This window comes from Trachemys scripta, chromosome 12 (genome assembly GCF_013100865.1).
Source record: "Trachemys scripta elegans isolate TJP31775 chromosome 12, CAS_Tse_1.0, whole genome shotgun sequence".
Lineage (NCBI taxonomy): Eukaryota > Metazoa > Chordata > Testudines > Emydidae > Trachemys > Trachemys scripta.
The window spans coordinates 18461439-18485467 of NC_048309.1; the positions used below are offsets into that span (position 1 = coordinate 18461439).

The window sequence follows — 24029 nt, forward strand, 5'->3', positions numbered from 1 at the left end:
ACTTTGCTCCACAGCCAGCTTTCTCTTTGCACTCCCTTCCTACCAGGACAGGCTGAATACTGGACTCAGTCCTGCTCTCCTGTCACCAAACCTAAAGAGCTTTTCCAGCAGCCAGTAATCGGCCAGGCATAAGGGAGCGCTTGTTTTGGGAGAGCAGGTACATATCATACAAGCCGCTACAGTGGCTCTGAGTTACCTGAGGATCCCCTTAGGCTGTAGGGAGATGCTCTAGTAGCTGGCTAAGACAGCTTTTGGGCAGCTTTGTATCAGCAGAAGAGTGCAAAGTTGCCCTAATACTCTGGAATGCTGAGCCCTATAACTCTCAGGGATCTGTTACTTCCCCAGTGTGTTATGCTTGTGTGCACTGAGAACAATTAACCCAAATTGCCCAGTTCGAAGTGATACTTTCACTTTGCACAGGAATCCACTGGGAAGACTGGGCCCTCAGACTCTAGAAAATGAATCTCCTCCCATCAACCAGTCCTCACTCTGAAAATTAATTAAATGGGAAATACTAGCCCTGAGTGTTTGTTTAGTAACATTAGAAGAGCGAAGTCCTACCTTTTTACTAATCTCTGGTTATGCTTTAGCAAAGAAGAACAATGAGAAGATGGGATAGAAAACAAGAAATAAACCCCTTACACATAAAACCTAGGTTATCACAATCCATCCCTGAATGTGTCACCTCACCTCAGCCATACACAGCTACTGGCCTGGTGCTTCCTAATGTGGTAAAATTAAACAGCCTCACTCAATTACCTGTGAGGCTCGCTTGTGGCACTAAGAGATGATCCAGCAGCCTCTAGGGACGTCAGCTGCTGTGCCACCATTGGATGTAACACCTGCTCCTTCCCATGGGACTGGAGAGGCTAGCATAATGCATAAAGCAGCATCAGTTTGGAACAGTCCCTTGTGCACTGGGAAGTACAATACAAGGACTGAAGCTGTGCCCATCGAATGCAGGAGGGAAGACCCTTGCACCCTTACCTCACCTTGCTCTCCTGCCTGGGCTGGGCACACCTGAGCGCTTAGCTTGTAAAGAATAGGGAGGTTAATTACACATTCCCGCTGTCAAACACTCTGCTTCAGTATATTTCTCCATGGGCAGGAAAATCTCCAACTCCTTCTCCATGAGCAAGGTGGGCTGCCAAAAATGGAAAGACGTAACTTTTTCTACAACGATTTGGACTGATAGTATTTGAACTGGTGAGTGACATTAAAACTGTCCGCTTGTGACGTGTTCAGTCATCGCTGTCATTTCTAGCCAAGGAGGGCTTCAGGATTACATGCTACTGCACAGTTCAAGTCAGGTGCCTGATGCTGTGAGACGCCTTGCACCCGCTATTCCTATTGGACTAAAGGCATCCAGAATCTCCTAGGATCTGGCTCCATTGCTCTGGGGGAATTATGTTTTGTTCTCTTGCTATAAGAGCAGCCATACTGGGGAAGACCAATGATCTATCCAGGGCTAGCACAGCTTCAGAGGAAGGCAAAAAATGCTCAGTCCATCAGGGTGAAGTTTGTTCTTGATCCCACTTAGTGACTGTGGTGTTATTGTGACTTTAAGAGAATGAACAGACTCTTCAGCATGTGGAGGTGATAATCTGAGGAGGCAGTTGGTTTTAGGTTAGACTGATAGATTGACCTGTATATATGTTCTGTATATATGTTAACAATAGACTTTATTAGATATACAGTTAAGTTACTAACAATTTATTATTATTAAGACTAGTGGATTACTTGAATATAAAACAACACTGATCAGCTAATGCAGGTAACTACAGAGGTTGGGGGGTTGTTTGAAGCTACCCGCAGACCAGGACACACCACCGCAAAGTAGCACCAGACCCTGCCAGAACAACAGATGCAAAACTTGCAGATATAGCTCCACAGCTACGATGGTCAACACACCCCACCACAACTCACCTTTCAAGACCCATGGGACCCACACATACTGTATCACAATGTGCAGTGTACTTCATCCAGTGCACTGAATTCCCCAATAGCAACTGTGTGGGTGAAACCGGACAATCACTACGTTCTTCAATGAACTTACACAGGAAAATGATAAAAGACAAAAAACACCATATCACCTATGGGTGAACGCTTTTCACAAAGCGATCACTCTATATCTGTCCTCTCAGTCCTCATCCTCAAAGGAAAACTGCACAACACCTTCAAAAGATGAGCCCGGGGGGGGGGGGGGGGTTTAAATGTCTATAATTTTGCTAGATACTAAAAATCCTGGAATGAATAGACACACTGGATTTACGGTTTATTATAATCTGTAACCTACTTAAACTACCTCCCCAGTTTTGGGAGGGGGGGGGTTGCCTTTCCCTCCTATGACTGGAGAGGTGTTAATGGGCCATTTCACCTTGAATGCTCCCTTGAAATATGTGTTAACTAATTATGCTAAACAATCTGTTCCACCTTGTATTTAGTATCAGGGGTAGCGGTGTTAGTCTGTATCTACAAAAACAACAAGGAGTCTGGTGGCACCTTAAAGACTAACAGATTTATTTGGGCATAAGCTTTTGTGGGTAAAAACCTCACTTCTTCAGATGCATAGAGTGAAAGTTACAGATGAAGAAGTGAGGTTTTTACCCACGAAAGCTTATGCCCAAATAAATCTGTTTGTCTTTAAGGTGCCACCAGACTCCTTGTTGTTTTTGTAGATACAGACTAACATGGCTACCCCCTGATACTTGACACCATGCAAGGCACTAAATTTAGCCGTATGGAGTGGAAATCCATCAACCTCAACAAAAAACTTGCACAGATACAGACAGACATCATCTTACTCTCCAAGTGCAAAGAGATGGACATCATACCAAATGGACTGAAGGTAAAAAATCCATTGCAATCAACATACTACACTGACTATGGTGAGAGACTGTGCCACACACTCTCAAAGAAACTGAGGAACCACCTGATCAGTATCCTTTACAGCAGACAGGAGAAGATCAAGAATGAGCTCTCAGAACAACACTGGTTCTCCACTTGTGAAGTAACTCCCTGCTCTCCTTGTGTCAGTATATAATACCTGCATCTGTAACTTTCACTCTATGCATCTGAAGAAGTGAGGTTTTTACCCACGAAAGCTTATGCCCAAATAAATCTGTAAATTAGTCTTTAAGGTGCCACCAGTCACCTTGTACTTAGCTGTGACATTGAGTATCTTTCCCAGGCCTAAAGAAGAGCTCTGTGTAAACTCAAAAGCTTGCCTCTCTCACCAATGGAAGTTGGTCCAATAAAAGATATTACCTCATCCACCTTGCCCTAAAGTATGCATTAAAAACACATGTATTTGTTACCACCTGCAGCTACTATCCCTCCAGTTGGCTGGCCCATCAGAGCCAGTTACCTCCTACTTTATAGCTCTTGGTGATATTGTAAAAGGAAGTGAGTAGGCAGATTTATCTCTGGCAATCTCTCAAGTGTAAGTCATTCTCTCCTCGGTTTCTGCTTCCAAAACACTCTAGTTCCAAGCTTCTGTCTTGCAGGTAAATTGTTCAGACTTGCATGCCATTAGCAAAGGGGCAGAGCTGGCTGCTTTGATAACACATGCAGGATAACACATTGAGGCAGCTTGTTGTCTGAGTTTTGTCTCTGTTTAGATATGTGCCAATTAACCTGACATTCTGGATGTTAGGACAATGTAATTCTGAGCCCACATCTTGAATTCAGATTTTTTTCCTTAAATAAAAAAAACAAACCCTAGTATTTAAAACCAATCAGACTTTAAGCTCCTGCCAAATACCTGTTTATGCCGTGAACAAATAATTACTTTTCTACAAGGAAGAAAGTATTAATTAAGAGTATTCATCAGACTCCTATTCTGTGGGGTTTATCTGATGGAGGTGTCAGCCAGAGGTGAGAGATGGATTAGTACACAATCAAGGACTTTCCAAGTTAAATCTGCTCCTTGTGGTTAGCTGTTAATAATGAAGTTGTCACTAAAAGAAAGAATTTAATGGTTTTAATTGGGTTTAATTACTTGGAAACTCCTGGAAAATGGACCAGTTTGTTTGGTTGAAATATATAAAAAAGTGAAGGTTGTAAAGAGCGAGAGGAAAGAGAGGGCTGGGCCACATGTTTGAACAAAGACTGGTTGTAAGAACATTTATTCTTTGGCTGTTGAGTTGCATGCCTTGATCAGAATATGAGAGATGGATGTGGCTTTCTCATCCATAAGTAACCAGCAGGGGTGTGCATGGGTTCTGTTATTTCTAGTGCAAGTAGGCATGTTTTTTTATATTGGGCTTTGTGAGGAGGGGTATCCTTCAAAAGTCCGGGGGGGGGGGGGGCATTTATAGAGCTAGACTAATGCTAGATGTAATCTTCTCCAAGCATTTCGATTCCTAGATGGGAGAGCTATGATAAGATGGGGGTAAATTTTTCAAAAGTGCTTAAGTGACTTAGGAGTCAAGTCCCATTTCCGAAAGTGATTTAGGAGCCTAACTCTTATTGAAAGTCAAAGGGACTTTTAGAAAATGGGACTTAGTCACTTAAAAATTTCACTCCAGATATACAGTAATAAGTCACCAAGACCAGATGGTACTTATCCAAGAGTTCTGAAAGAACTCAGATGTGAAACTGCAGAACTACTAACTGTAGTTTGTAACCTATCATTTAAATCAGCTTCTGTACCAAATGACTGGGGGATAGCTAACGTGACACCAATTTTTAAAAAGGGCTCCAGAGGTGATCCCGGCACTTACAGGCCAGTAAACCTGACTTCAGTATCGGGGAAATTGTCAGACACATAGAGAAACATAATTTGTTGGTGAAGAGTCAACATGGTTTTTGTAAAGGGAAATCATGCCTCACCAATTCTTTGAGGGAGTCAACAAACATGTGGACAAGGGGGATCCAGTGGGTACAGTGTACATAGATTTTCAGAAAGCCTTTGACAAGGTCCCTCACCAAAAACTCTTAAGCATAGTAAGCTGTCATGGGATAAGAGGGAAGGCCCTCTCATGGACTGGCAACTGGTTAAAAGATAGGAAACAAAGGATAGGAATAAAGAGTCAGTTTTCAGAATGGAGAGAAATAAATAGTGGTGTTCCCCAGAGATCTATACTGGGACCAGTCCTATTCAACATATTCATAAATTATCTGGAAAAAGGGGTAAACTGTGAGGTAGCTAAATTTGCAGATGATACAAAACTCAAGATAGTTAAGTCCCAAGCAGACTGCAAAGAGCTACAAAAGGATCTCACAAAACTGAGTGTCTGGGCAACAAAATGGCAGATGAAATTCAATGTTGATAAATGCAAAGTAATGCACATTGGAAAACGTAATCCCAACTATACATATAAAATGATGGGATCTAAATTAGCTGTTACCACTCAAGAAAGAGATCCTGGAGTCATTTTGGATAGTTCTCTGAAAACATCCACTCAATGTGCAGCGACAGTCAAAAAAACTAACAGAATGTTGGGAATCATTAAGCAAGGGATAGATAATAAGACAGAAAATATCATATTGCCTCTATATAAATCCATGGTACACCCACATCTTGAATATTGCGTGCAGATGTGGTCACCCCATCTCAAAAAAGATATATTGGAATTGGAAAAGGTTCAGAAAAGGGCAACAAAAATTATTAGGGTATGGAATGACTACCATATGAGGAGAGATTAATAAGACTGGGACTTTTCAGCTTGGAAAAGAGATGACTAAGGGGGGATATGATAGAGGTCTACAAAATCATGACTGGTGTGGAGAAAGTAAATAAGGAAGTGTTATTTACTCTTTCTTATAACACAAGAACTAGGGGTCACCAAATGAAATTAAGAGGCAGCAGGTTTAAACAAACAAAAGGGAGTATTTTTTCACACAATGCACATGTGGAACTCCTTGCTAGAGGATGTTGTGAAGGCCAAGACTATAACAGGTTAAAAAAGAACTAAAGTTCATGGAGGTCCATCAGTGGCTATTAGCCTGGATGGTGTCGCTAGCCTCTGTTTGCCAAAAGCTGCAAATGGGCAACAGGGGATGGATCACTTCTTGATTACCTGTTCTGTTCATTCCCTCTGGGACAACTGGCATTGGCCACTGTCGGAAGACTGGATACTGGGCTAGATGGCCCTTTGGTCTGACCCAGTATGACCATTTTTATAACCTCATTATGCCAATCCCATGATCATCTCCCATACGCTAAAAGTGCCCGTGAAACACATACACATGAATTTGTTTTACCTGAACTCTGAAAAATTCAGGTTTATTAGCCATCTTGTGGAACCTGAATGAACAGCCCTAATAACCACTACCACTGTAAACTTTGCCAGACAAAAGTAAATGCCAGACAGAAAAAAAACCTTCCCTGATTTCTTTTATTCATAGCTGCCTTTTTGTATATCCAGCTAATGTGATTTGGGAAGTAACAAAACAAACCCTGCTATCATCATCCAGGGCACCTGAAAGGTACCTAAATACCAGCAGTAAATCCCAAAGGCAGCACTGAATTAAATCAGATGAGATGTTCTTTTTGATCTGTTTCATACAATTGACTTGGCTCCTAAAATCTTTTTCTACAGTGAATGTCTAATGGAAAGTTACTACAATACTAAAAATAGTAAGATCTTTTTCAAATCCATTTTAACATAGTTGCTCATAGTACAAGCCAATCTTTATGTCTGTATCTTTAAGAACTGCTGAAGTGCTTCTTGTGCAGGTTTATTCCAGTCCAGCCTCTATTGTTTTTCTTCACGGAACTCTGAGTAAGAAGAGCAAAGAACAATTTCTGGTAGCAATCGGCTTAGTTTTAAACACCCCTTTCTCACAGACAGTCCTGATCTCCCCACGAACGTTCCACATCCTGCAAGTTTGGCTTGCGAGGTATAAAATAAACATCTTGAAACATCTTTGGGGCTAAACTGACATTGTGATGTCTTGACACTGAGTTGCAATATGGTATAAATGCCAAGATATCACAACACCAGAACACAACATGGTGATAAGGTGACTTTGTCCAAAGAGGCAATGTTCTAAAGATCGATTGATTATTTGTATTACAGTAATAGCTAGCGGCCCTGACCAAATTCAGGGCTCCACTGCTAAGCAGTGTACACACAGGCCTTTACTAGACTAATACTTTCTAACTAACATAATTGCAAAGTCTTGGGTAGAGAAGGCAAACTGCCTTTAACATGTGTTAAGCTGATGGGCTTAGCTGGGGATAGGGCAGCCTAGACTTTAACTTGACCATCTTAGCATATATTACAGTATGCACTGCCTTGTCTACACTGCGATTTCTCAAAGACGTTAGCTAATGTATTGTAACATCACACCTTTAAATCTTAGTGTAGACAAGGCCACAGTGAAAGTCATTAACTACCCCAAAGAGCTTGCAGTCTAAATAGATAAGACTTTAAGGGTAGGAGGAAAAAGTAGCATTATCATCCCCATTTTACTGATGGAGAACTGAGGCACAGAGAGACTTAGTGACTTGACTTGCCCAACATCACAAAGGACTCTATGGCAGATCAGGGAACTGAATTCAGATGTCTTGCCTCTCAGTTCAGTGACTTATCCACTAGACCAGGGATTGGCAACCTTTGGCATGCGACTCGCAGGGATAAGCACCCTGGCGGGCCGGGCTGGTTTGTTTACCTGCCGTGTCCGCAGGTTCAGCCGATCGCGGCTCCCACTGGTCGCGGTTCGCCACTCCAGGTGGGAAGCGGCGTGGAACGAAGGATTTGCTGGCCGCCGCTTCCCACCACCCCCATTGGCTTACCCTGGAGAGCCACGTGCCAAAGGTTGCTGATCCCTGCACTAGACCATGCTGCCTCTCCTGAAGGTATCCTCCTTAGTCTGTCATCACTAACTATAATACAGAGACTGTCCTATTGAACATTAGAAAACCATTAATTTCTGGTTGCAGTCCATTTACAGGTCTCTTCCTGTTGGATCCCTCATTCACAGCTTATTCAGCGTATGATGCAATTCAGGTTCGCCATCAGAGGAACTGATCAGCTTGTCTGGCACAATACTGCTGTGTTCTTTTCATATGGAGTTTTGCTGGCTAGTGACTGCTCGTCAGAATGTAAATAAAGCTGGTGCTTCCCTAAGACTTGCATCTGGCCCCAGTTCTGTTTTGGTTATACACATTGCTGCTCTGATTCTCTCATGTTGCATTATTTGTTTTCACTGTGATCTTGACAACACACATTGTGAAGGATCCATTCCTTGTCGGGCTTAAAAACTGGACCCTCAGATTAAAAAAAGACCTGTGATACCTTTTTGACCTAAAGGAGAATATTCAATATTGGTCAGCAGTAATGTGGAATCCTACTTCTAGGCTCTGGCCAGTGGAGGGCAAACCTGCCGGAATCCTGATTTCTCTTGCTTGGCTAGCAGCCTCCTCAGTCTTCTGTGCCATCCTCAGTATACCTCAAAGGTGGTAATACGGATATTTTCACATAGTTCAAAAGCAAATTCTGAAAAGACTCCAAATTACTGATGCTCCTTGAGTTGTATTTGATAAATATTTCCCGTTGGAGATAAAACAAGAAAATGCACTATGCAGTTATACTTTGCTGCCAGCGTAAGACATCAAAAGCAGCAATTATAGATCCAAAAATAAACCTGGAGCCTCGTATTCAAGAGGTGATTACATCTGCCTCCTATAAACTGTAGGGCACAACCAAAGTGCATGCTCTCTTTTGTCAGGCAGCTGGGAGCTCTGAAGTTCCCATTTGCTAAGTCTACAATACCAGCATGCCTTTCTTCGTCGCCTTCAGACTGCAGTTTGTGGAGAGCATAGTAACCCTTGCTGGCCACACATTGAGGAATCTATTCTTAAAACATAATGCAGGATGCATTATAAAATATTAATTCCTTTCAGAACCCACCCAAGGCTCGTTTTGGGGTACTATTGCCATGTTGTATCCCTACATCTCTGTCCTGCACCATTTTAATGTGTTTCAAAATAATTTCCAAGTGCCAGATGCAGAGCCATGGACGTGAGACCTCCTTCCAGAAGACAGGCATATTTAGGGTCAAGTGACTTGGGCCAGGAAATAAAGTTCAATCTCTTACAGCGGACTTGTGTGTCACATGTTTATTTGAGGTATGGCCAGAGATGGGTGAAAGCATCATCTCAGCAGGCAAAACCATTGAAGCTGTCAAGAGAAATCCTGCCTTCTCATCTTGGCAAAACAAAGTGAAACCTCTTTTTCCCTTTTGAGTGTGTATATATGCACGCATGGCAGTGATGAAACCAAAAGGCAGTTTCTTTAGATTAAAAACTCTTTTTTGCTCTTTTGTTATCCAAGCAGCAGACTTAACTCGGACACATGGAAGTCAGATTGAAAATGGCAGTATCGTGCTATCCATCCTGTGTCACTTTTCACACAGCAGCAGCATGTTGAAGTCCAGTGCAGCACTATATGTTAGTTATTAATCACATTTATTACAGTAGCACCTGAGGGCCAACCAAGAATAGGGTCCCATTGTGCTAAGTGCTGTACAGACACTGAGTAGTAGATGGTCCCTGCCCCGTAGAGCTTTCAATCTAAATAGACAAGACAGACACGGGGTAGGGAAAGGGACAGAACACATGGGCAGGTGTGGAGTAAAGATGAGGCAAAGAGACAGTGGAGAAGGGGGAGGGCGAAGATGAGAGCAAACAGCCATTCAGCACAGGGCAGAAAAACTCCAGCCGAAATGATGGAAAGTTCTCTGAATGTCCAGAGGTCCCTGCTTGTGCAGCTTCTGATCCTTGTGTCTGGCTCCTCTCCTGCAGTTTTTCCTGCAGGCCACATTGTGGGGGTGGCATGGGAAGACACCCTCTGGTTCCTTGGACCCACAGATTGGAAGGGTCTCCCCAACCCAGATCTGCATCCAGGACATGCTTGGGGGAGGGTTGGCCCCAGTTGGACTCCATTTTGCTCCCCAGTGCAGCAGTCCTGCTTTGACTGCTTCTGGTCTCACTGGCTGGAGTCTTACATAAGAGACTCCACTCCTGCCTTTATATGCATGTACCTGTCCAGATATAGTTGGGGACAATGCCTTGAAGTTGTTCTACTTTTTATCCGAAGATGGATAAAGTTCATTCATTGAGCAGATAGGCACAGTAGTCCATCCGCTTTAGCTCTGTCAACACTAGCCCCAAGTATGTCCCTGCTTTAAATGTGCAGCTTATGACACAGCGACAAGAATTTCATGGCAATTCAAAGGATCTCTGAGCAAAACCCCAGGAGTCTATTGATCAGAAAAAAATCTATCCTCAAAACTGCAGAGGCATATGGTTCTTAAGTGCGATGGGAAATAATTCCTGTTATTAAGGCATATGAAAGGGCTTATGCTCAAAGGTTTTGTCAGTCTACAATTTATTTCTCATCACCCTCCCTTCTCCCTCATCAGGAATGTAAAAATTCTCATCAAAAACCCCACACAAAGAAAAGGGCCACATTTTCTCAAACAAGCCCCTGAAGGCCACATGCAAAACACTGTGCACCTGGGTGGAGATGGGTAATAATGGACACCAAACATTTACAACAGGTGTAGCACATATAGAATTACCTGTTTGTGCCTGCATTTTACATGAGGAAGTTAAGGTTTTTAATGCCTGCCCCTAAAATATTAGAAGAAAACAAAATGTCACGATTTAGAGATGCTCAGGAGCAGGTCTTCTTAGCTAGGAATCCAGCACCATTTCTGAAATGTATTTTAAGATAGAAATAATCCTTTAATACTCCTAGATGCCACACACGTACTCTGCTTGGAAAATCCCTGGTTTACGTAAACTTTTCTACAAGAGATTAAATCTATAAAAGCACTTCAGAACATCTCCTGTGCCCATCTTTCAAACTGTCATGGGTCTGTCTTTCCTATTTTGCATTCCTGCTTCCTGTCAGCAGAAATTATTAATAAAGAAGTTTGCTCCCAAAATACACATTAGAAAATAACTGAATCACTGCAATTATTTATCCTTATATAGTCTGCCCTCTCCCCAATAATGAACTAATAATTGATACAATGACATGTCTAAAATAACAGACTCTTTATTACCTGCAATGGCTAAATGCTTTTCTTATTTAACTTAAAAAGGCATTAAATACAAAGTTTAGCCTCCAGTGGGTAAAAAAATCTCCAACTTCCTCAGAAAATCCTTCCCAAATTGTATTCATCTTGACTTAATCCAGGATCTACTGAGTGAATTAGGCTGTATTTGTTTTGAAAATCTATTTTATAGAGTTCCAGGGACTCTGTTTTCCTTAGGAAGGGCTTATTCTGCCTTTTTGACCAGGATGCCTGCTAGCAGGCTTCAGCCTAGGTCTCTGCAGGTTGTTAATGTCGTGAGGTACCCAGCACATATGACTAACAAAATGTAAATAAACACAGCTGAGCCAGGGAGAAATTGGAAGGTTTTCTCATTAAAGAAATAAAATAAACAGATGTCCTTAAGCACTTTGGCTCATGTTTGTCAAAGGAACAGAAAACTCTTAGATGTTTGAACAGCAGCAGTGATATAGGGCCACATCTCAAGCAAAAGAAGAAGAATGGGGGGTTGGGGGGAAATCCCTTGGCACTTTGAATTAACTAATAGTCCTCAAGGGAGAGCGCTTTTGATTTGAACCTTAGCAACTTCTACAAATAGTTTTTAACTGCCAAGTAATAAAATGGCTTTTTATTCCTTCTCAGTTTGTAAAGTAGTAAAGGACAGATCCAGCCATTAGAACCATGAATCACCATCAGATTTGATTAAATCCCTATGGTGTTTCAATTGGATAGTAGCTTTGGGGGCCTGTATGAGCACACGGCAATGCACAGCACAAGCTGTTTTAGGCATAAAAGTGAAGGCAGAAAGAAAATCAGGGCTGGGATTTTGAAAGGGCCTTGTGTACAACTGGTCAGAAGTTCTTGGATGAAATATTTTTTTCTGAAAATGCCAATTCCCTTTTGTCAGGAAGGTTTCTTAGGTCCAGGATGGAGTTTCTGGACAAAACAAGAGACACCCACCCACCCCAGGATAGCCAATAGCCCAGTGGTTAGGGTAATCACATGGGATGTGGGAAGACACCCACGTTAAACTTTTGCTCCAAATCAGGCAGAGCAGGAATTTAAACGTGGGTCTTCCACATCCCAAATGAATGGATTACTGGCTACTCTGGGGGAGGTCTCTCTCCCTTGTTTTTCCATGAAAAAAATTAAAAAGATCTCAGGTTTGTCCCAATACGAAACCAAATACTGAAACCTGGAAATTCTCTGTGAAACAGAATTCTTGTTTTCTGGCCAGACTTAGTCATGAGAGAGTTAAGCATCTAATTCCCATGGAAAGTCAATGGAATTGGGCACCTAATTCCCCAAGGTCCCATTGAAAATGCCTTAAAGCTGCTGTTGGAGTAGAAATCTCAAAAGTCAATCAAGCATACAAGAAACTAGGAAAACCCAGAAATATACTGTAAGGGGTGGTGAAACTCTGGTTCAGGCTCTCCCTCAGACTTGAACCTGTCACTAATGAGGTTACACAGAGCAGAGACACTGTGGATACAGAGGATTATTCCCTACAGTATGTTTCCTAGTGCTTTTCCCAGGCTAGTTTTAAAGTGTCCCAATGATGGAGCTTTCACCACTTTCCTCGGAAAGTTTATTCCACAGTCGAATAATGCTCACCAGGAAGACACTTTTCCTTTCAGCTTACTGGAATTCTCCGTTTGTTCCCTAAAGTTTCCTCAGTGTTCCTAAGTAAAGATGGACCAAACAGGCATAGTTAAACTGCAAACCACTTAGTTTCAGGGTTTTATTTTAAAACTGGAAATCTGGCCATGTTTGTCAAGGTGCAGTGAATCTATGCTCAGTTTTGGGCAATCTTGAGCCAATGTATAGTTTTGGGTGGAAGCTGTATAAAACTCAGTAGGTTTAACCTCACTTCAACTTGAACCTGGTGATTCTAGATGAATTTCACTTTGTAATCCAGGGATCATTGTTTGAACCCAAAATACAGCGCAAGACAGCCAACCTTGCCTGTGTTATCTCATAAGATTAGTTGAAATTGATTAATTTCTGCAAAAATACAAGCTTTTGACAGATTGACATTTTCCAATGGAAAAACATTCAAATTAGAAAATTTCCAACCAGCTTTAGTATTTGCAGTGGTACAGATTACACCTGTTTGAAACTGGGATAAATTCCTCTGTGCTTTCCTTGCCTACCATATGCTTTGCACTGGCGGTTGCTGGCTACTGATGGCTGGAATTGAGATAAATCCCCCAGACAGATAAAGCCTGAGATGGTATAGTATAAGAAACAGCTAATTATAAATTCCCCCATTCTAAATAAACTAACATCCAGAAAATGAGTGTCAGGGCATAACTGTTTCCAAGGTTTTTGTTTAAAAATTAGACACAATGTGCTCTGTTATGCATTTGCAGTGGTGTCTGTTAAAATCAAGTCAATCTGAGATGCTGACTAATTCCAGAAGTTAATGTGCATCTTACATTCAAATTTACAGCTCAAAACCCCTTGTTGACTTTTAGACAATATTAAAGGGCTGATGAAGATCCATCAAAATTCCATGTTCTGGTAGCAACATCAGCTGTTTTCTGAAATTTTCAGTTTTGTAATTCAGTGCTAAATTGAAATCCATTCCATTTGTCCCCAAGGCTTGTTATATGGAAGGAGTAATTATAATATTAGATTCAGTTCATCAGTCACTTTTTTTAAATGTTACAGTAGCACTCAGAGACCCCCACCTAAGATTAGGGCACCATCGTGCTAGGCACTATACTAACAGAGTAAGAGACATTACCTGCCCTAAAGAACTTTGGCTAGGTCTATACTACCCGCCTGAATTGGCGGGTAGAAATCGACCTCTCGGGGATCGATTTATCGCGTCCCAATGGGACGCGACAATCGATCCCCGAATCGGCGCTCTTACTCCACCAGCGGAGGTGGTAGTAAGCGCTGCCGACAGAAAGCCGCAGAAGTCGATTTTGCCGCCGTCCTCACAATGGGGTAAGTCGGCTGCGATACGTCGAATTCAGCTACGCTATTCACGTAGCTGAATTTCCGTATCTTAAATCGACTCCCCCCTGTAGTGTAGATGTACCCTTAGTCTAAATATACAAAACAGAAAAAGTGTGGGAGTAAGGAAGTATTATTATCCCCTACTTAACATGCCAGCAGCTGGGTAAAAAAAACATATTTAGTGTCCCTCTTTTTCATTCATTAAAGAAGTGTTAGAGTGAACTATCAAATAATTGTGTTTCACTGCTACTGGGAAGGAATGCAGAAAAGACCCCTAACAACTGGGATGTGCAAATTAAAAAATCTGTTGACACTTAAGGTTATAGAAGCTATGAGGAACGGGTTTAGAAATTTCCCAAAATTTGGGCACAGGGAGAGGAAAATAGGTCAATGAATTCTCTTGACAAGAGTATTTGCTACTTCCTTTACCAAGTATTAAATTAACAGCACCTAAAGAGTCACTTTTCTGCCCTGTGTCTGGTTATTTCAACCCAAAACTTGGAACGAGAGGCCAAACCTGGTAACATACCATCCTCCTGTCTGAGACCTCTGCACTGAATTCAGCTAAAGTGCTAGTAACAATGCAACTGGTTTTAACTCACTTATTTCCCCTTGTGTTTTCCTCAGAGGCCTGTACTTCAGTGTTCAGTTCTTTACAGACTAGTAAAGAGTGCAATCATCCTTTCTACTGCATGGAAGCTCTCTTTAATATGCGCCTAAGGGATTAGAAAGGCTGGGTGGGGTGTATATTAAGCCATAAAAATGAACTGCTATGTCTATTGAGCATTCTAGTCTCACAGCAAATACTCTACACCCATACTGTAAGCAGAAGCCTGTCGAACAGGTTTCTAAACTCTACTGAATACAGTATTCAGGGTTAATTGAATATAGTGGTGGAACCTCTGCATCCAGGGGCCTCCTGCTGAGAGGCAAAGGGGTGGAGAAATTTTCTCCTGCTTGCCAGTTTCTTTACCACATTCAGCTAGAACAAAAACTCACTTTACCTGCACATGGAAGATATTTTGTTATTTTGATAGCTATTCCACTTCACAATGGGAATAGCAATGGCACATCCCCTTAATCACAAGCATGGCAACTGAGGACCAGCCTCTGTCCTGACAGGCTCAGCTGGGAATTGTACTCTCAGCATATACAGGTCTGTTGGTGTCACCAGGCATAGCTACCAGGTAACTCGGGAGAGTGGAAGGCCAAAAGTGCCGATGAAGCTCTTCTGCTCTGGGCCTACCTGAACCACAGAACTCCATCTTGTGAACTCTCACCTACTTCTATGCTAACTGCTTACATGCTGAAGCAGAAATGTAAGGGTCAGCTTTTCTAGCAGGCAGCTGCTGTAAACAGGCCTTGCAAGGCCAAAAGATAAGCAGACGAATGGGAACTTTTCTAATTGTAACTGCTACAGAAGGGAGGGGTGGGAGGGGTAAGAGGGAGTAACAGAACAAAGGCTTACACAGAAACAGCTTGGAATATAAAAGGGAAAATTTTATTTGTATGTGCTGCACTTGATCTGAGACATGCTGGTCTCCTAGTGCCATTTCAGAGCTCTGAAATAAACTTGACTTGCTTTCTCCCCTCGGTGTCTTTATTGGTGCCAAGCACACCGGGCAACGAACCCGTTTGCCATCTCGAGGCCCAGTTCTGGGCAGGCAACAGGTCTGTCGCATCTTACGCTGGGGTTACGTTCCGCAGTCAGCGCGTAAAGCGAAAATCGCGTATAGTCAAAATTACATTGAGTGTAATGGCGGGCAGAATCGCCCGCACTACAGGTACAGTATTAAAATTGTTATTTTTCTCTTTTTTTTTTGTTTTTGCCGACCACATAAAGCTGAAATTGCGCATGTTCAATGCGCGTAAGATGCGACAGACCTGTAAGGCTATCTTTTGACTTCCAGGATGACATGGTGACCTCTCACAATACAGACACAACTCATAGGTGCACAGAAGCGTCCATTGTACTGCAAGTCTCACCTTTCCTACAGCTGCTCCTCCCCCAGCCCCCTCTCTAAGGCATAGGAAACACTTTTAAAAAAAACTTTATCCCATCTGTTGACATTTGTTTGTGAAAAAAATACCTGGAAAGAAAGTAAAGGGAGACCTGGAGCTCACAGGCCACTTTTGGTTTCCAACAGAGGGGATATGTTGTAGGGACTGCATGGGAAACCCATTAAGATTAAATATAAGGAGGCTGAATAGTCTGTTGGCCAGAGCAGAGGACTGAGGCTGGGAGATAAGTAGAAGCAGAAGTCCAGCTCAGCCATTAATATGCTGTTTGACCATGGGCAAGTGATCAGTCCACCTTGTGCTGCAATTGTTATTATTATTTATTGCTGCTACGTGCTCAGTGCTTTCCAAACACTTCCAGAGGACAGTCTCTGCTCCAAGGAGCTCATTATCTAAGGAATGGCCTGGCTTTGAGTGGGATGTTCCCGCCTTATAGTTGTGACTTGGAGAGAATAACTAGGAGCTCCAGCACTAGATGTGGTCAGAAAATTTCAACCAAAACAAAGTTTTGATGAAACCTGGAAAATACTGTGAACTTTTTTTTTTGTTTTGCAAAAGAGGTTTCGGTCAGCTCTACCCTACTAGTATGGTCAATGAGGTACTGCTGGTAGAAGTGTGTGCTTTTGGAGGTGAGAGAGCAATGGTTCTAATCCCAGCTGCCCCAGTAGAAGAGGGAGATTTAATTATTAATGTGTCTGTCTAATAAGAGGCATGTTTATCTTTAATATCGATTATAGATAAAAATAATAAATTTTAGGCCTGGATATCGGAGATTAATACTTTCTGTATTATTCAGGTATGAAATTTTGGAGCTCTATTCCACTCTGTCTTGGCTGCTTCTCTCATATTTGTGAATTCAACTTGCTTAAACACTTCTGGATTGGGTTTATTATTTAATGGTTCCCATGACAGAAGTTTGGTGTGTGTTCCATTTCCCTTTTGACTTAGAGCCTGATCCAAAATCAATTTATTTCAATGTGGGTTTTTAGATCAAAACCTTGGTTAATCATCGTTTTAGTTTTGAGCCATTTTCCTTATAGAAAAGTTCTATGGAATTCAAAAGAGATGAAACCAGTAGGATCTGTAGAAATTCAATGGGGTTCTATAAAAGTTATTCAAAAAATCTTTTAGAACTTAACAGCAAAGGAGAGCCTTTCTAACAATATTTTTAACCAGCCCTTCAAATTCTATAATTCTCTATTCTACAGAATGCTTAAGAACTATCCTATGGAAAGGTTCTCCCTTTATTTTCCATAGAGCATTTTCATACTGGACAGCCTTGTGTGTTTTCATTTTCCTATTTTCTCCCCTCAATCCCTTATGCAGGCAGGTTTTCAAAAGTCCTCAGGATTACCCTAACTCTGCCTTCCATTGAAGTGAAGGGTAAGACTCCCACTGAAATCAACATGAGTTTTACCACTGAAGTCAATGGGAATAGTTATGTCCATGGTAAGTGCTTTTGAAAATCCTAACCTAAAGTTCACTTTCTTGGTTCTCCCTAACCTTCGCATATGCTCTTTCAGAATATGCAGCCTATGTTCACATAGCCTCAATTACAGCTCCCTGATCCAGAGACGAGTCTATGTTGGCCCCAGTGCGATATGCTCCAGGTCATCTCATCTTAGTAGAGGATCTGTACAATGTAACTGAGCTCAATCACCACCATTGAATTACCTTGCCCCGACATACTTCCTGTGCCCAGGACGGCTAGCACAGGAGCTGACTTTGCACCAGCATGAAGTTGCCCTCCATTATGGAAATTCTCCATCAGCCATTTACCACCAAAACTCAATCCTCGGTATGATTGCACAAGTTTATTTTTCTCTATCTTGCCTGTTCCTTTTCTATTTTTTGCATGCAGCCAGGTGAGAACTTACACAATGTCTGCTGCAAATTGTCTCATTCATTACATTCAGTGGGAAAAGAAACGATTCCAATTGCCCTGTACAACATAGGCCTGAATAAATCCCTGTTCGGAAATGTGTGCTTGATTTTCAGAAGGTGCTGCTAGAAGTGTTAGTGGCATTCCAAATGCTGCAGTGGATTTCTGCACCACAAACACCATTTTATATCCTTTACAAGTGTGCACATCTAACAGCGGACAATAAATCTATCTCACTAATTACACATCCAGGTTGTTATAACCATCATAAATCAAGTACAGCTGGTAAAGCCATAAAATGATGTCAAATCATATTTCTAGTTTCTAAAGAGAAATAGGATTATTTGCCAATCTCTCAATGAAGCTGCAATGTTAAAAGTCATATGCAGAAACAGTTGTCAAATAGGTTATCCACCTTTAATTAGGTAATGATATTGTCTTTTTCTCTCTCTTCACTTAAAAATGCTTGACATTATGTAACTCAGTCATTTGAACAAGAATTTATAATAGGAAAACTGCCATACAAATAAATGAGGTATAGGCACTATTATTATTAAGTACCTGCTACTTCAGAATTCCTTAGCAGCCAAGTTCAGTGTATTTCAAAGCTTCCTCTATTAATTACAGATAGGGCTTGCTAAATAAATGCCACCATCAGCTTAAACACCAGATTTTCAAAGGTATTTATGTACCCTAAAGATGCCGACTGGGGCTAGTAGGCCCTAGGCCCTTTTGAGAATCCTACTCATGTGCCTAAATACCTTTAAAAATCTAGCCTTAAGTGGCCATCTGAGATCGTTAGTGGGAAGATGCAATGCTACACTTGGAATGAACTTGGGTTAATCAATATAAAAAGTCTCTTAAAAAAAAGAAATCATTTGTCTGAGATTCTTATGAAAACAATAGACCAGCAGAAAATATTACTGTGTGCAGGCTAGAGTTACTATTTTCTGGCTGCTGGATAAGTTATTTCTCCTAGGAGAAAGGCCTTGAAAGAACAACAGCTCAGTGTCCTATCTAGCAGCAACTGAACAATGCAAGCTTTTGAAGAAGCGGGGCTACATACAATATAAAGGGAAACTAAATTAAATTTTCACATGTTTGAGGGAAATACCACTGGATTTATTTATAACAAAATCCGTCTGAACAAAATGGGCAGCATCTGTTAGAAAAGCTGCCTTATTAACTGCCCCCACAATTCCCAATGCAATTTTGCTTGACAAACAATAATGTTAAAAAAATATGAATTAAATTTTACCTTCCCATATCTGGATGCAAAGGTTCCCGTGAGTAAGGAGTGAAAAATAATTATCGTCTCATCCAAATCCCACACAAACACCCGCTGTGATGAAAGACAAGGAGGAGGGAAAGAGACAAATACATTCACACGTTAAGCATCTTCAGGAGTGCATTTAATTAAGAAAAAATATTACGTGGCTACAACTTTTTTAAGGTAACAAAACCACTTTAAACATTGATCATAGATGCCTTTTTAAGGTTGGTAAAAAAACAAACAAAAAAACTCCAAACTCTGCTCTCCGATTCCATATACGCTCTGACAATCTGCTATCCCAATATGCATAGAAATCCCAGTAGGATATTATGTCAGGAGAGCAAAATAACAAAATCCAACGCTGCCTTAAAAGCCAGAGTGCAAAATTTTGCCTATGACAATTACACTGAGACAACAATCATTTTTCTTTTAAAACTACATCAGCCATGGTGGCTATAGTCTCAAACATCTTGCCTATGTTTTGGCGCATACTGTTCTCTAGTCTAACAGCAGATTATTTGTAAATCAACGTAGCAATTTCTCTTGGCTGGATTTACTATCAAAAGGAATTAATATTATTACCTCAATCTCATTGTCAACTGTAGGGGAAGGATCGTTGCTTCTTTTTGATCGGCCTCGTAACTTTCCATCAGACCCTCGGTGTTGCCTGTCTGTTTCTGTATCTTTTACTGGTGTGGTTGCATATTCCCCTATTGAGAGAAAAAGGGATCCCGCTGAAAGCCTAAAATTTGCAACCTTTCACGTGTGGTTCTTGCGATACTTTTATGTTATCCAAGAAGTATCTTTTAGCAAAGGCGTGACAACTGCTTTGATATTTGGTATTTAGCTATTGCACAAACCACTTAAAAAAAAAAAAAGTTTGTTCCAAAGGTTTGTGTTTGAATGGGTCAAACAATAGAAACATTTCACAAACATTTAAGAAAATATATTTTCACGTTAAAAAAACATACATGAGATTTCATTTTTTTGAAAATTTTCACTTTTTAAAATCAGGGGTTTTTTTTGGTATTCTGGGGTTTCCTTTCTCCCTTTTTCTCTTTTCCATTGGAAATGGGGAAGTAAAAAAAACAAAATTTCAAAACATGATTTTTTTTCCCAATGAATTTTCATTATTAAAAAGGCCATTTTTCAACAACAAAAAATAGTTTAAAAACCCAGCTCTAGAATATTCCCAAATACATGTGTGTTTTAATCCAGTTTAGCTGTTTATCAGAGGACAGACGGTACAGCAGTTTAGAAACACTTGAGAAGAAACCAGAGGTGAAGGTCACTATGTAAAGTATCAATTGATAGGATTCACTTTCATAAAACTCTCTAGATATCACTTACGTTAAATTACAAATCCTTTTCAAACATTTTTCTTGTCACCTTGCTAACTTGTGGCCTCTCAACCCTCCTGGTACAGATGCACTCTTCTTAAGGAGAGTTTGGGTTGTTCCTAACAAGCCTCTTTGAAATCACCGTTTCTCAAGTAGGCTGAGATAAGATCTAAGGAATAGAAAATCCTCCAACTGCTTTTAGAGCAATCTGCGATCACTTTTTAAAAGCAATATTAGTTTATTTTTCTTTTTGAACAACCACAGATGTTCGGATTTGTTCCATAAGTCAGCAGACCATACAATGGGCGTATATTGTGATCATCCACAAATTATGTGGTATTTTATATAAATGTTATTGCATGCCAATGAAAACTTTAGTGGAAAAGTGACATCTGAAAGCTGTATTCAGACAGTACATAGGAGGATAATGATCTGTCAGTAATTCCATAGACCGCTTGAGCCCTCAGAGTCTGAAAAGTAAGCACTCCAGGAGAGCCGAGATAATTTCAAAGGTATTGATGCCATATGTGGAATTCATAATTGACATTTAACTCAACCTGTTTTCTCTTGATTTTTTTTTAAGAGAGAATCACTTGAATTCCTTTTAACATACTTATGAAGTCGGATATTACGTTTAGTGGTTAGAAATTAGCTAAAAACTAGAAGGAGGCTGCAAAGTTAGGAACTTTTTAGATTTTGGATGTGTTTGGATATAGGATTTTGGGTTGGGCTCATCACTAATAAAAACTATCTGTTAACACACTAGGCTATTGTTTAAAAGTCATGATTAATAACATTTTCCCTTTCTATATCATCTTTTATTTGAAGGTGTGAGACCACTCACACCAGGAACACATTTAAGCTATAGGAAGCAATTAAGAAATACTCATGAAAAGAACGTGGCTTATTCTTATAGAGCTGACATTTTCTAAATTGTTCTCTAAAGTTGTGCCTGCAGTTGTAAAGTCATCATCCTTTGCCCCCACAAAGGACATGTGCAAAATTGCAGGTGTAAGTAACAGAACTTTGCCATGAACTTTAATTTGTTGGTGTAAATTTATACGCTCACAAATCAGACAGCAAAGTTGTATTATTTGTGCCCACAGATGATTGAGCTTGTAAAACAGTGAATTGGTTTTAAATAATATAATGTATCCACCTACCAGACAGTGATTCTGTGCTTTGACTAGTGATGTTGTGTGAAGATTCTTGGAGAGAGTATGTGGATGTCGGGATGGCTGATGGACTGATGCTATTCGCCGATACATAAGGAGAGTTGTAGGAAGAGGTGTAATACTGAGAGTACTGGCTTTGAGGAAAGCTTGGATAGGACGAGTATTCCTTTGGGGGAAAAGAGACATGAGTAATCCTTCTGCATCACAGGCTTTTACTACACAGACAAGTGGGTAAGGTAATGCATGTGGCAGATACTTTCAAGAGTCGTGGGATCTGGTCACTTTTTCCAAAGAATCTTGTTCAAGTCACTTTGGTAGGTATTTCTGCTTCGCCCATGTCTATTTCTGCTTCATTGGCACCAGCAGAATTTACAAGAAGTCAGGAGTCATAACAAGCCCTGCCTTTTTCTGTGGAATTCGTTCACCACGGCTGGTCCTTTCTGAGCACAGGGTGCAGCAATTTGATGCAGGGGAGTGATGTGAACTACTGTTTCAAAAGGGACTGAGGTGAGACAGGTGGCCACTGTAAACAGTTTTAAGCACAGGAGTAATTAAAAGAACAGGTGAAAAATGCAGAGGGGGAAAAAAATCACAAAAATATTTGCAATTTTCCTCTACCTGTTATCAAAGTTTTTGATCAACTGTAGAACTGGTTACAAAATGAAAAAAATAATACCCAGCTCTTATAGAGCGCTTTTCATCAATAAATCTCTAAGCCCTTTACAAAGGAGGGTACCATTATCCCCATTTTACAGATGGGGAAACTGAGGCATAGAGGTGCCGTGATTTGCTCAAGTTTACCAAACAGGCCAGGGACAGAGCCAGGAATAGAGCCCAGGGATTCTGAGTCCCAGTCTAGTGTTCTATCCACTAAGTCACACAGAAATTTCTAGAAAATATTTAAAGTGTTTTCCAAACCATTTAGTTAGTGAATAACAAGGAGTCCAGTGGCACCTTAAAGACTAACAGATGTGCCGCCACCGGACGTTAGGTGTCTTTAAGGTGCCACCGGACTCCTTGTTGTTTTTGTGGATACAGACTAACACAGCTACCCCCTGATAGTGAATGAATCCCTAAACAATCACCCCTTCCCACGGGTAAGTTAACTACAGATGATCTTTGGGGGTTGAGGGAGGAGGATTAATCCCAATACACCTCACTGGAACTCAATTCCCGGGAGAGAAACATTTTAAGCAATCTTAGGCCTGAAGTTAATGGGAAGTGTCCATTGACTGATTCAGTAGGAGTTGGATTAGGCCCATAACAAAAGTATCACAATAATAAGTCCCTTTGCTGGGTTCAGCATACAGCACGTTTCTAGGCTCTCAACTGAAGTTACAGGGCCTCTCCGTGAGGGATGAGTGTACTGAATACTACTTACCACACTCTAGGATTTAATAAGACATATACATTAATTAAATGGACAGCATCAAGGCCAGGAGGTCTAAAATAATACCTTCCAGCTGTGTTTTGCTTTTCAAGAGCACATATGCCCTTCATAGCCTCCCTCCATTCTGCCTATCTGTTCCTTTCCTGTGAGGAGGTGGGATATTGAAATACACAAGATTATTCCTCTCTGGGCACTTCAAAACATGATTTTTGTTGTTGCTGTTGTAAATTTCAGACCCTAGCATATTTACATCAATTGATCTGAATGGAGTGACAAAGCAGTACGGGGATGCAGGTACCAGTGACCTCCAAGCCACAGTCTAACACACTGGGGTGGTTGTTGGTAGTGGTTGCTGGGGTGGTTGCTGGTGTTTGACTATTTATCACCGCTGTAGCCCTCATGTTGGGAGAGCCGATGAGGGTGCCAGAATCAGGAAAAGCAGTTTAAAAACACCATACTTTTATTTTTAAATTAAACAATAGTTCTGCTTTGGGTATTTCAACCCTGAAAAAAATAAATCACAGGTTGAAGGTGGCCTACCAAATGTTTTTTTTTAAACTGTAAGTCTTTGCCCATTTTTGCTTCTTCATGACATACAACGAAAGACTGAAAGTGGAATTTTTTTGTTTTAAAGATTTGTCAATTTTTTTTTTTTTTACTTCAGAAATAGCAAGAATGTCAAACCTGATCTTCTCTGGCAGTTGTGCAGGACAGTGTAAGGGTCTCAGATGAATCTTGTGAGCTCTAACTCTTCAACTTAAGGGGTGGAATACTGAATTATTAACAAAGAGGCTTTCTCAGAAATGTTCATGCGACACTGATTTTAAATAGGTGTTAACTAAAAATCCCTCCTTCCCTCAACTAATCGTGTTTTAGGCTGATGTGATAATTCGACTAGTTCTCAGTCACCAGAGAGTCTCAAGGGCAAACAGACCTGAGTTTCCAATACAAAATAAAGCTGAAAAGAAAA

At 40.9% G+C, this 24029-nt stretch overlaps 1 protein-coding gene and 1 long non-coding RNA gene across 8 annotated transcripts in view; one reads left to right on the plus strand and one right to left on the minus strand.

Annotated features, from left to right (window-relative positions):
* The window catches only part of LOC117885729, an 88261-nt gene that overhangs the window by 44553 nt on the left and 19679 nt on the right, over window positions 1-24029 (plus strand). For 2 of the 3 annotated variants that reach the window (XR_004647833.1, XR_004647831.1), the window contains exon 3: window positions 17326-17448. The exons of the other annotated variant lie outside the window; for it this stretch is intronic. This is a non-coding gene — a long non-coding RNA (uncharacterized LOC117885729). The remainder of the gene's footprint in view (window positions 1-17325; window positions 17449-24029) is intronic. 3 annotated transcript variants of the gene reach the window in all.
* The window catches only part of EYA2 (EYA transcriptional coactivator and phosphatase 2), a 153113-nt gene that overhangs the window by 37918 nt on the left and 91166 nt on the right, over window positions 1-24029 (minus strand). For all 5 annotated transcript variants that reach the window (XM_034787160.1, XM_034787158.1, XM_034787162.1 and 2 more), the window contains 3 exons: window positions 21658-21835; window positions 19737-19864; window positions 19140-19223 (listed from right to left, as the gene is read on the minus strand). In XM_034787160.1, coding sequence (XP_034643051.1) covers window positions 19140-19223; window positions 19737-19864; window positions 21658-21835 — 390 coding nt within the window. The remainder of the gene's footprint in view (window positions 1-19139; window positions 19224-19736; window positions 19865-21657; window positions 21836-24029) is intronic.